Source organism: Chiloscyllium punctatum, chromosome 45 (assembly GCF_047496795.1).
Source record: "Chiloscyllium punctatum isolate Juve2018m chromosome 45, sChiPun1.3, whole genome shotgun sequence".
Classification (NCBI taxonomy): domain Eukaryota; kingdom Metazoa; phylum Chordata; class Chondrichthyes; order Orectolobiformes; family Hemiscylliidae; genus Chiloscyllium; species Chiloscyllium punctatum.
Genome location: NC_092783.1, coordinates 22,145,374 through 22,158,937, shown reverse-complemented (window position 1 = coordinate 22,158,937; position 13,564 = coordinate 22,145,374). Strand labels below are relative to the sequence as shown.

The window sequence follows — 13,564 nt, the reverse complement described above, 5'->3', positions numbered from 1 at the left end:
AGGGAAAAAAACAGTCTAGGTTCCAAAGCTTCTCATCTTTGACAAACCACCTGTTGGTACTATCATTCGCAAGGATCAGTCATTTGTTAAAGGTACCAAGAGACAGTAAATTGAATTAACATCTTTGAGAGAGAAACTGAACTGAAAAATCCTATTTTTTCATTCACCTGTCCGTCCTCCAGCGCTGAACCTAAGGAATAAGCTGGAGAGACCTCACTAATTCCATCAACTGGATAAAGTTATTAATGTTATTTCAGACGTGGTTCTGCTTGAGGTTATTGGTTAATGATCATTTTACAGGTGCTGTACACTGGGATTGTCATTTATGCTCCTGCACTAGCATTGAATCAGGGTAAGTACAAGTTAACATTTTTTCCACAGTTATTAAACCAGTACTGTACAGTCAAGCCCCAAATGTAGTTGCCCTGAGGAGAAACATTTTTATCTCCCTGTGATCTATCTTAATCAGCTGCATTTTCTTAAGGAATGTGGTAATTATAAGAAGAAGAGACTGTTGTGGTGTAGCGGTGGTATCCCCACCTCTGAGCTAGGAGGCCTGGGGTCAAGTCCCATCTGTTGCAGAGGTGTGTAATAACAGCTGCGAACAGGTTGATTAGAAATTATCTATTTAGAGGCTGGACTAAGGGGTTCTTGTGGTGTAGTAGCTGCGTCTCTCCTTTTGGAACAGGAGACCTAGGTTCAAGTGCCACCTGCTTCAGAGGTGTGTAACACCATATCTGAACAGATTGTTTAAAAAATACCTAGTTAGAGAAGGGACTGAAGAATGCATAAGAGAAAGCATAAAGTCTCAACAAAACCCACTAAGTGATAGTGACCAGTTGTCCATTCCAGAGTGCTGAAGCCAATGGTTGACATTCATTTCAAGAAGTCTCTAATGGCAGGTGTTGTGCATTGGTATTGTGCATCACCTTCTCCTGTGGGATGATGCACAATGTTAAGTGATTGCTGTAGTCTCTAGCTCTTAGAAATCAAAGACTTGGGACGAGAAATTTCAATATGCTGCTGGCCACACGATGTGACAAAATTTGCTACAGTGCTGCCAGATTATTTTGCTTGTTATTTTTGTGTAAATTATTTTGCGTGCCATGAATGGCACAGTAGCCTATTGGTTAGCACTGCTGCCTCACAGTACCAGTGACCCTGATTTGATTCCCAGCCTCAGGTGACTGTGTGGAATTTCTTCCCATGTCAGTGTGGGCTTCTACTGGCTGCTCTGCTTTCCTCCCACAATCCAAAGATGTGCAGGTTAGATAGATTGGCCATGCTAAATTGTCCAGTGCTGTCCAGGGATATGCAGGTCAGGTGGATTAGCCATGATAAATCTGGAGTTATGGGAAAAAGGTGGGGGGCATACTGTTCAGATGATTGGTGCAGATTTGATGGGCTGAATATCCTGTTTCCATACTGTACGGTTTCTATGATTCTATGATTGTTGATCACATTCCAAATTGTATTGCTAAGTAATACTTCTTTGTAATATCGCAAGCAATTAACATTCCTTCACATTCCCCAGTGGAATAAAACTCTGTCTCATTCAGGTCTGTGTCTTTCTCTCCAGGATGTCTTAACTTTACTTTTAATATTTCTATCACCTCTACCATATTGTCACCAACCATCTCTCTGTATCACTCTGTAATATAAAGGCAAAAATAAATCAGTCCACTCATCTATTTATTTATTTAAATGCCCTCTACTATTCTCTCTGTCTCTGACATAAGCATTGATTCATTCCAAATTTAATTTACAGTTTTATAAGTAAATTTATTACTACGTAAAAGAAAATTCACTTTTCTGCTAAGCCGAAGTAACTTTTGCTTTTATCAGTAACTGGATTTGATCTCTGGGGTGTACTCGTTGGAACTGGTCTTATCTGCACCCTTTACTGTACTCTGGTAAGTTTAACTTGGTTCTATTTATATATATGTGTTAGTGCATGTGTTAGTCTCTCTCTCTTTGTTTGTTGCTGCAGGTGGACCAGAAAGGTAAGTCAATACATTTGGCTGTGTTTGCACAAACCTTTTGTGGATCTTGATGCAAATGTAGGAGTCAGGGATTCTGAAACAGGTGAATTGGTGCAGGTGGCTTCATGTAGGTGTGGCATTATAGATTCCTTCAAATCTGCCATTATCTCCACCGTATAAAACTCTTTACCCCTGCATCCTTGTAAACTAAAGTGCCATTTCTAACTTCCCTTTCCTTTCTAAAATCCATGAATGATTTGCTGTCTCTCAATTGCCTGTCCATTTTTCCAACAACTCCATTTGAGTTCCTTCTATCAGGTTCATTATCGCCTGTCATTATAACAAAGCTTCTCATCTTTCTTGATCTTTTCTATCTGATTGGAGACACTGCATTGCTGGTATTGGTGTCTTTTCCTGTTCCTGCCCCAATACCTCTAGTAGGTTAAAATTCTTCAAGGTAAAGAATTGTAAGAGGATTCGCAGTAGGTTAAAATATTTTCTCCAGTTTCCTCATTTCCCCTCCCACCTTGTCTCAGTCAAATCCCTCGAACTCAGCACTGCCTTCCTAACCTGCAATCTTCTTCCTGACCTCTCCGCCCCACCCCACTCCGGCCTATCACCCTCACCTTGACCTCCTTCCACCTATCGAATTTCTAACGCCCCTCCCCCAAGTCCCTCCTCCCTACCTTTTATCTTAGCCTGCTAGACACACTTTCCTCATTCCTGAAGAAGGGCTTATGCCCGAAACGTTGACTCTCCTGTTCCTTGGATGCTGCCTGACCTGCTGCGCTTTTCCAGCAACACATTTTCAGCCCTAATACCTCTAGTGTTTCATAAAGATGTCTGCTTAATACCTCTCATTATTCATAAACTTCCTGTCCCTCAGCAATATCATCCAGTTTCTACATATTCACTGATGACGTCCACCTCTGTGTCACCAGTCCTCTCGAGTTCTCTAAGGTGTCAGACTATTTACCCAGTAATAGATAAACAGAAACAAATGCACATTGAGGCTGCCGAAGACATTTTCTTTGTTGTAGTTCTGTTCGCCAAGCTGGGAATTTGTGTTGCAGACATTTCGTCCCCTGTCTAGGTGACATCCTCAGTGCTTGGGAGCCTCCTGTGAATCTCTTCTGTGTTGTTTCTTCCAGCATTTATAGTGGTTTTTATAAATGCCAGAGGAAACAACACAGAGGGCGCTTCACAGGAGGCTCCCAAGCACTGAGGATGTCACCTAGACAGGGGACGAAACGTCTGCAACACAAATTCCCAGCTCGGCGAACAGAACCACAACAACGAGCATCCGAGCTATAAATCTTCTCACACACTTTGAACATTTTCTTTGTTCCTGACACTAACAGACAAGCGTGTTCCTTATACCTAACAGACCTCTTTGCTTGGAAACTTAGTGAAGCTGCTCCAGACTATTTACAATGATGGTGTCATAGTTGATCCCAAGGTAAATTTTCAATCATATATAAGACCATGGGATGTAGGAGCAGAAATAGACCATTCAGTCCATGGAATCTGCAGTGCCATTCAGTGAGATCGGGGCCGAACTGATGATTCTCAACTTCACTTTCGTGCCTTTTCCCCGTAACTCTTGATTCCCTAAATAATTAAAGATCTGTCTATCTCCACCTTCAATATACTTAACAACCCAACCTTGACATCTTTCTGGTAAAGAATACCTAAGATTCATATCCTCTGAGACACAAAATTCTTCCTTATTTCTGTCCTAGATGTGTGACCTCTTACTCTGAGATTATGCCCTTCTGATGCTAGACGCTCTTCCAAGGGGAAACAACCTTTCCACACCTATACAGTCCAATCCCTTAAGAATCTTGTATATTTTAATAAAGTTGCCTCTCATTCATCTAAATTGCAATGAGTATACAGCCAACTCAACATCTCCTCATATAACAATCCCTATAAATCAGCCAAATAAATCTTCCTTGGACTGACACCATTGCCAGTTTACCTTTCCGTAGATGTAGTGCTCAAAAAACTGTTCACAGTATTCCATTTGTGGCTTGACTAGGGTCTTGTGTAGTTTTGACAACACCTCCCTAAATATATACCACATTCCTCTTCAAATAAAGGCCAACATTCCATTTACCTTCCTTGTTAACCACTGAATTTGAATGCTAGCTTTTCATGATTCATAACTGAGGACTTGCAAATCCCTTTGGTGTGTAGCTTTCAGCTATCTTTCTCTATTTAAATAATATTCAGCTCTTCTTGCCAAATTGCATGACCCTACATTTTCCCACTTTATATTCCATCTGCCATGATACTGCTTACTCACTTTACCTGGTCTAGAGACAACAAAACTGCAGATGCTGGAATCCAAACTAGACAAGCAGAAGGCTGGATAAACACAGCAAGTCAGGCAGCATCAGGATGTGAAGAGGTCAATGTTTTAGGTATACCCTTCTTCAGGAATGGAGGTGGGGGTAGGAGGAGCTACAGATAAAGAGGGGTGGGGGAAGGGTTTTGAGTGGTAGAGAGGGGCGGAATGGTGAGGTAGTGATAGGTGACCATGCGTGGTGCATACGATGAGGATTGGTCGATGGGAGGAGTGAATCTGTTGGTGGGTGGAAGGATGGGTCGGAAGGTGGAATGGAAGGGAGGAGGTTGGCCTGGAAATGGAGTTGGGGGATGGGTGGGAAAGTTGTTTGAAATTGGAGATCTCAATGCTAGGTCCTCTGGACTGTAGGCTGCCCAGGCAGAAGATGAGGCGTTGTTCCTCCAGTTTGTAGTTTGATTTGCTGTGGCAATGGAGGAGGTCGAAGATGGACATGTTGGAGAGAAAATGGGAGGGTATTTGAAATGGGTGACTGGGAGGTCAGGCTGGCGCTCACAGGCCCGGCTGAGATGCTAAGTGAAACATTCCCAAAGTTTACTTATGGTCTCACTGAAGTAGAGAAGATCGCATTGGACGTGCCGGATGCAGTAAACTAGGTTGGAGGAGTTTCAGGTAAATCTTTGTTTCACCTGGAAGGACTGTTTGGGACCCTGAATGGAGGTGAGGGAGGTGATGTACCAGCAAGTTTTGCATTTTTTATGGTTGCAGGGGAAGGTATTGGATGATGTTGGTGGGGAGAGTGGCACGAACCAAGGAGTGACAAAAGTCCTTGCGGATTACAGGGAGAGGTGGGAAGGGGAAAATGTCCTTGGTGATAGGGTCTAATTGGAGTTGGCAGAAGTGTTTGAGGATGATGTATTGGATGTGGAGGCTGGTGGGGTAGAAAGTGAGGACTAAGGGCACCTGTCTTTATTATGTCTGCAGCAAGGGAGGGTTTAGAGCAGCAGAGCGGGTAATGGAGGTGGTGTGATGGAGGGCTGTCTGGATGACAGAAGGGGGAAAAGAACATTGTTTAAAATAGGTGGACATCTGGGATGCTTAGGAGTGGAACGTCACCTTGTCAGAGCAGATGTGATGGAAACAGAGAAATTGGGAAACGGAATGAAGTTTTTGTAGGATACAGGCTGGGAAGACGTGTAGTCTGGATAGTTATTGGATGGTGTTTGTGGGTTGAAGTCTGTGGGTTTACAGTAAATGTCAATCCAGAAACTGTTGTCGGAGATGGAAATGGATTGGTCAAGAAAGGGGAGGGATGTTTTCGGGATGGACCAAGTGAGTTTGAGGGCAGGATGGAAATTGTTGACGTAGTCGATGAACTGCTCCAGTTCAGCTTTGGTGCAGGATGCAGCACTGATGCAGTCATTTAGGTACCAGCAGAAGAGTTGGGGAACAGTACCTGTATGTACTGAAGATGGGCTGTTCAAATTAACTGACAAAGAGGCAGGTATGGCTCCAGGCCATGAAAGTGCCCATGGCTAAACCCTGGATTTGGAGGAAATGGGACGAGTCGAAGGAAAAGTTATTGAGAGTGAAGACTAATTCGGTGAGGTGGAGGAGGGTATTGATGGAGGCGACTGGATAGGTCTGTTGGAAAGGGAAAAACTGAGAAACAATACCATTGCAGGCCATCATTGTGTGGTATGGATGTGTATAAGGACTGCACGTCCAAGTGAAGATGAAGCACTGGGGGCCAGGGAACTGCAAGTTTCTGAAGAGGTGGAGACCGTGACTTGTGTCCTGGATGTAGGTGGGAAGTGCCTGGATCAAGGGGGAGAGAATGGAGTTGAGGTAGGAAGAAATGAGTTCATTGGTGCAGGAGCATGTGGAGATGATGGATTGGGTGGGGTACTTGGGCTTGTGGATCTTGGGGAGCAGAGAGAACCTGACAGTGCAGGGCTGGGGGACTAGGAGGTTGGAGGCAGTGGAGGAGAGATCACTGGAGACGATGAGGTCATAGACAGTGTGGGTGATATGGCCTAGTTTACTGCATCCGGTGCTCCCGATGTGGTCTTCTCTAAATCGGTGAGATTAACTATAAACTTTAGGAATGTTTCACCAAGCATCTCAGCCAGGCCTATAGGGGCCAGCCTGACCTCCTGGTCACCACCCATTTCAATTCCCCTTCCCACTCCCTCTCCGATTGTCCACCCTTGACCTCCTCCACTGCCACAGTGTATTAGACAACAAATTGGAGGAATAACACCTTATCTTTGCCTGGGCAGCCTACAGTCCAGAGGACTCAACATTGAGTTCTCCAATTCCCACCCACCCCTGGCTCCCTTTCCAGCCCTGCTCCCTCCCTTTCACCCACCTATCAACTCTTCCTTCCAGTTATCAACTAGATTCATTCCTCCCATTGATCAACCAGGTTGTACCCACCACCTGTGTTCATCTATCAGTACCTCACCATTCTGCCCCTCTCCCCACCGATACCTGCCCTCCATCTATATCTGCAGCTCCCCCTACCTCAACTCCATCCCTGAAGAACAATAGTACCCAAAACATTGACTTCTCCATGTTTTGATACTGCCTGGCTTGCTATATTCTTCCAGCCTCCTGCTTGTCTATTACTCATTAAACCTATCTATATTTCTCTGCAAGCTCTTTGTGTCTGACCTTTTTTGTCATCTGCAAACTTGGGTATGGCTATTGTACATTCACTTTTTTCATCCAATTCATTAATATACATTGTAAAGAATCACAGGCTCAGCATTGATTTCTGCAGCACACCATTAGCTATAGATTCTAAATTCGTCCAAGTGATAGTCTCTATTTCTTAGATGATCTTTCACTCAGATCATTATGTTAAATCTGCCTTGTTAGATATTACCAGATATAAAACTCTAGTTGTTTCCACATTATCTAGTTCTAGGAAACAACCCTGAATACCATTTATGAGTTGTTCCTCATAGCTTTCTCTGCCAATTGGATTTTCCTAAACACACGAACAGACAAACTTGTTCCTTTCCCAAATCACATGTGATTGAAGTCACTCATGTTTCATGTACTGCCTTTGTTATTTGCTCTTAATTTACTCTGTTCCACAATATAGTTAGTTTTATGAGGCCTGTGAACCACTCCTACTGGAGTCCCTTTCCCTTTTTATTCTTACTTCTACCCATATCTCAGTCATTCATTTTTTACTTCAGAATTGACTGTTCTCATGGACTCTTGGCCAATCACCAATGTTCTCCCCTCTTTAATTTTCAGGTCTTCTAAAACTCTGCTATATGTGCCTAAACTCTCACTAATTTACATTCAACAATCACCATTCTGCCCCTCTCCCCACTGAAACCTGCCCTCCATCCTTATCTGCAGCTCCCCCTACCTCATCTCCATCCCTGAAGAAGGGCTGTACCCAATGAGACTGGTACAGTTGAGAACAAAGGCGAGTCAAACAGTGAGGGCAGGCAGGGACAAAGCAGAGAACAAGGTAGAACTGATAAATTAAACTGCATTTATTTCAATGCAAGATGCCGAACAGGGAAGGCAGATGAAATCTTGCATGGTTAGGAATTTGGGACTGAGTTATCATAGCAGTTTCAGAAACGTGGCTCAGGGATGGACAGGACTGGCAGCTTAATGTTCCAGGATACAAATGCTACAGGAAGGATAGAGAGGGAGGCTGGGGGAAGGTAGCAAAGAGTACAATAGGTGAATGGGGGTGAGGATGGAAGTGATAGGTCAGAGGGGAGGGTGGACTTCACCAGTTTCTTCATTTCCCCTCCCCCCCACCTTACCCCAGTTCCAAACTTCCAGCTCAGCACCATCCTCATGACCTGTCCTATCTGCCAATCTCCCTTCCCACCCATCTGCTTCACCCTCCCCTCTGATCTATCACCTCCATCCACACCCCCATTCACCTATTGTACGCTTTACTCTTTGCTACCTTCTCCCCAGCCCCCGCCGGCCATTAATCTCTCCCTGCCTCCATTCCTGACAAAGGGCATTTGCCGGAAACATTGATTTTCCTGCTCCTCGGATGCTGCCTGACCTGCTGTGCTTTTCCAGCACCACTCTGATCTAAACTCTGGTTTCCAGCATCTGCAGTCCTCACTTTTGCCTATTCAACAAGGTTCCCCATGGGAGACTGGTTAGCAAGGTTACATCTCATGGAATACAGGGAGAACTAGCCATTTGGATACAGAACTGACTCAAAGGTAGAAGACAGAGAGTGGTGGTGGAGGGTTGTTTTTCAGACTGGAGGCCTATGACCAGTGGAGTACCACAAGGATCAGTGCTGGGTCCACTACTTTTCATCATTTAAATAAATAATTTGAATGTGAGCATAAGAGGTACAGTTAGTAAGTTTGCAGATGACACCAAAATTGGAGGTGTAGTGGACAGCAAAGAGGGTTACCTCAGATTACAGCAGGATCTTGACCAGATGGGCCAATGGGCTGAGAAGTGGCAGATGGAGTTTAATTCAGATAAATGTGAGGTGCTGCATTTTGGGAAAGCAAATCTTAGCAGGACTTATACACTTAATGGTAAGGTCCTCGGTAATGTTGCTGATCAAAGAGACCTTGGAGTGTAGGTTCATAGCTCCTTGAAAGTGGAGTCACAAGTAGATAGGATAGTGAAGAAGGCGTTTGATATGCTTTCCCTTTATTGGTCAGAGTATTGAGTACAGGAGTTGGGAGGTCATGTTGGGCTGTACAGGACATTGTTTAGGCCACTGTTGGAATATTGCATGTAATTCTGATCTCCTTCCTGTTGGAAAGATGTTGTGAATCTTGAAAGCGTTCAGAAAAGATTTAGAAAGATGTTGCCAGGGTTGGAGGATTTGAGCTATAGGGAGAAGTTGGATAGGCTTTGGCTGTTTTGCCTGGAGCGTCAGAGGCTGAGGGGGGGTGACCTTATAGATGTTTATAAAATCAAGAGGGGCATGGAGAGGATAAATAGACAAAGTCTTTTCCCTGGGGTCGGGGAGTCCAGAACTAGAGGGCATAGGTTTAAGGTGAGAGGGGAAAGATATAAAAGAGACCTAAGGGGCAACTTTTTCACTCAGAGGGTGGTATGTGTATGGAGTGAGCTGCCAGATGAAGAGATGGAGGCAGGTACAATTACAACATTTAAAAGGCATCTGGATGTGTATATAAATAGGAAGGGTTTGGGCGGATATGGGTCTGGCACTGGCAGGTGGGACTAGATTGGGTTGGGATATCTAGTTGGCATGGACGGGTTGGACTGAAGGGTCTGTTTCCATGCTGGACATCTCTATGACTCTAAATCACCCTTATGCTAACTGATTATGATGTCTCCCGGTGAACTCACACTTTGTAATTAAAATCCTCATTTTTATTCTGAATGCATATGAACATACATGCAAACAAGAATCAGGAGCAGGAGTACATGTTCAGCCCAGTTTAGTGATCCATGTACAAAGATACCTCAAATGACCTGCATCTCAGAATTCTGCAGTCCCTGACCATTTAGAAAAACATGCTTTTATATTCTTCTGCCAAAATGGGCAACTTTACATCTTACCACATCATACTCCATTTGCCATATCCTTGCCTAACTAAACTGCTTGATGGGAACTTCTGACTGCTGCTTCCCTCTTCCTCAATCCAAGGAATTCAGCATCTGAGTGTCACCTTTTTGGGTGGATCGTTGTACTCTATGACTGCCCTCGTATTTAATTTCTGCTAAAGCAATCATGAGACAACTATGCCCAGGAATAAAAGAACTCCATTATCAGCCTCTCTGATTTGGACATGCCGGCATTGGACTGTTAAAAATTGAAAGTTAACAATCACACAATACCAGATTATAGTCCAACAGGTTTAAATGGAAGCACTAGCTTTTGGAGCGCTGCTCCTTCATCAGGTGGTTGTGGACGACATCAGGTAGGTTTGTCCACAACCCCCTGATGAAGGAGCGGCGCGCCGAAAGCTAGTGCTTCCAATTAAACCTTTTGGACTGTAACCTGGTGTTGTGTGATTTTTCACTTTGTATCAGCCTCTCTGTTCTTATTGTACTTGTTTCTTTTTGTCCTCGTGATTTTTTTTTAACTCCCTTCATCTCACCTTGCTCCATTTTTCTGTTTCTCGAGTCTGAGAAAAGAGTCACATCAGACTCAAATGTTTAACTCTGTTTCTGTGTCCACAGATGCAGTCACACCTGCTGTGTTTCTCCAGAATTCTCTGGGTTTTTTTATAGACATAATCTTGTTGAAAGGTAGGGGACATTTGAAGGGTCAAATCGCTAACCCCAGCCCCTGTTTCTAATGTTTTTATGTTCTTAGGAATAGAATATCCCTCAATTACTTAGTGGATACTTACGATTTAACCAGTTTCTTCCTTTTCAGCAAAACAATAACAATTCCTGGAGACTGGTAATGTTTGTGCAAACGCAACGAAGCATCTGTTTCCCTACCTTTGCTGAGCTCCCTGAAGAGCATAGCTCCAGCATTCCATTATATATCGCACTCAATCCTTCTAATTCTCTGTGATCTCCTCCATCCAAATACCTCTCTGAGATATTTGCATTCTTCTAAATCTGGTTGAGATTTTGGAGAAGATTTGTAGCTCAGGTGGATCAGGTTGTCAATTTGCTCGCTCAGCTGTAGATTTGTTCTCAGACATTTCATCACCATGGTAAGTAACATCATCAGTGAGCCTCTGGTGGAGCGGTTGGTGTTCTGCCCTGCTTGTTCTTTATCTGTCTTGGTTTGTTGTGGTAGGGGGTATCATTTCCGATTCTGTTTCTGAGAGGTTTATAAGTGGGGTCCAAATCTATATGTTTGTTATTGGAGTTCCGGTTTGAGTACCAGACCTCTAGGCATTCCTGTGCATGTCTTTGTTTAGCCTGTCCCAGGATGGATGTATTGTTCCACTCAAACTGGTTTTCTGTCTTCTGTGTGTATGGATACCAGTGATAGTTAGTCATGTCTTTTGGTGGCTATTTGCTGCTTATGTTGTTATGATGTTGAAGGTGTGTATGTACCTTTAAGAGAGAGTGAAAGCTGGCAAGTACCCCTCATGATTCTTGATCAAGGGCTCTTACCTGAAATGTTGATTCCCCTGCTCCTCGGATACCGCCTGACCTGCTGTACTTTTCCAGCACCACACTCTCTCGCCTGTCATATGACTGACTGGTAGCCACAGAGAGTGCTGGAAAATTCAAAGATGCAACATTTAACTGTAACCCTGATACCTCAGTTGTTTTCACAGCAGTTTGAATTTAACCAATCAGTTTAATAATGCCCCAAGATACTAAAACCCAATCGAACTTGAATTTTATTGTTTTGACTACAATGAGTCGATCGATGTTTGGGGTATATAAAAAAACAGGCATTTTGGACAGTGGCCAGAAAGAGCACCAACTGCCATTGAAAGACTACTATTTACCACACTCTCTCTCTCAAAGGTATCTTTACAACAGAAGACAGAAGATGACCCAGGGAGATCTACAAACAGAGGAAGATTGACATCAGAGAAGACAGCCGTTGTCTGGTTTTGAAATTAAGTTGCTGTAAATTTAATTGGGGCTTTATTGGAAGTATAATATTAGAGAGAAGGAGGTAGATAACAAATCTTTCAGAGAAAGAAGGCTTAGAGTTGTAAATAGTTGTTGTTTAATGTTCACTTTTAGAGTTAAAGAATATTTTGTTTTTTTGTTAAATAGCGAAATTTGGGTAGTTCTCTGTCACTCATAACTTTAACAGATTACCAGGTGAGGTGAGCTTTTCTGTGGGTTTGGTTTATTTAGCAGAAGGGTTTACCACCGCGTTGTAACAATGTACCTTGGTGGCTTGCTTCCTGCCCATTTGTCCGATGTAATGTTTGTTGCAGTGATTGCAGGATATTTTGTATATGACGTTCGTTCAATTGTTGGTAAGGGGTCCTTTAAATTCATCAGAAACTGTTTTAGTGTGGTGATAGGTTTGTGCGCTACCATGATGCCAAGGGGTCAGAGTCATGTGGTCGTCATCTCCAAGATGTCTTTGATGTATGGCAGGGTGGCTAGAGTCTCTGGGTGTGTTGTGTCTTCTTGTTTGTTTCTGTTGAGTAGGAATTGGCAAACTGCACTTATTGGGTACCCATTGTTCCTGAATACATTGTATAGGTGTTTTCCTCGGCTTCTCTTAGTTCCTGGGTGCTGCAGTGTACTGTAGTTCGTTTAAATAATGTCCTGATGTAGCTTCGTTTGTGGGTGTTGGGATGATTGCTCCTGTATTTGAGTATCTGGTCTGTGTCGATGGCTTTCCTGTTGACACTGGTCTGCAGCTCTCCATTGGCTTTTCATTCCACTGTGAAGTCTAGGTAGAAGAGTCTGTTATTGTTCTCTTCTTCTTGGTAAGGATGTTGTTTATATGTTTGTGGGTTTCTTCTAATTTGTTGTGTTTCATGATGACTAAGGTGTCATCCCCATAGCGGACCCAAAGCTTGGGCTAGATCCTGGGAAAGGCTATTTGTTCTAACTTCTGCATAAGTGCTTCTGCTAAACGTCCTGAAATTGGTGATTTCATAAGCGTCCCATTGATTTGTTTGTAGACCTTGTTGAAGGTGAAGTGGGTTGTGAGGCTCAGGTCTACTAGTTTGAGGATACTGTCCTTGCTGATGGAGTTGGTGCTGTCAGGTGTTTGTGTCCTTGGTTTGCCTAGCAGTGAGGCCAGTGTTTCTTTGGCTAGGGTGATGTTTATTGATGCGAATAGGGTCGTCATATCGAAGGAACCATGACCTCATTGTCCTCTACCTTGGTGTCTTTGATGTTAAGGGATTCCTGGGTGGAGTGGGTTGAGTCTTCTACCAGGTGTTTCAGTTGCGTTGCAGTTCCTTTGCTAGTCTGTATGTCGTGCACCGGGAAGTGAGACTATGGATCTGAGGGAGGATCCTTGTTTATGTACTTTTGGCAGTCTGCAGAAACGGGGTGTGTTGGATCCTTCAGATTTCATTCTTTGGAGTCTATCTTGTTAATTTCACCTGTCATGTGTAGTTTCCTCAGAGATGCTATAATGCAGTTTTCTATCTGCGAGTAGCATAGCATGATTGCTTTTACAATGTATTGTACTCTATTCAGGATGACGTTCATGTGCCCTTTGTCTGCCAGTAGGATAATGATATTCCTGTCTTTTCTGAATCCTTCCAGGGCTTTCCTTTCCAGTGTGTTGAGGGTGTTTCCTCGTTTCCTTCTGCTTAGTGTTGATGCCACCATCTGTTTGATGGCCTGGTGGGTTTTGCCGATAAGTCCGTTGTTTTTCAGGATA

The 13,564-nt window shown here is 43.5% G+C and overlaps 1 protein-coding gene across 1 annotated transcript in view; it reads left to right on the top strand.

Moving 5' to 3' along the window:
- The window catches only part of LOC140467219 (sodium-coupled monocarboxylate transporter 1-like), a 95,611-nt gene that overhangs the window by 11,689 nt on the left and 70,358 nt on the right, over positions 1–13,564 (top strand). The window contains exons 3-4 of the mRNA XM_072563442.1: positions 301–352; positions 1,846–1,913. Coding sequence (XP_072419543.1) covers positions 301–352; positions 1,846–1,913 — 120 coding nt within the window. The remainder of the gene's footprint in view (positions 1–300; positions 353–1,845; positions 1,914–13,564) is intronic.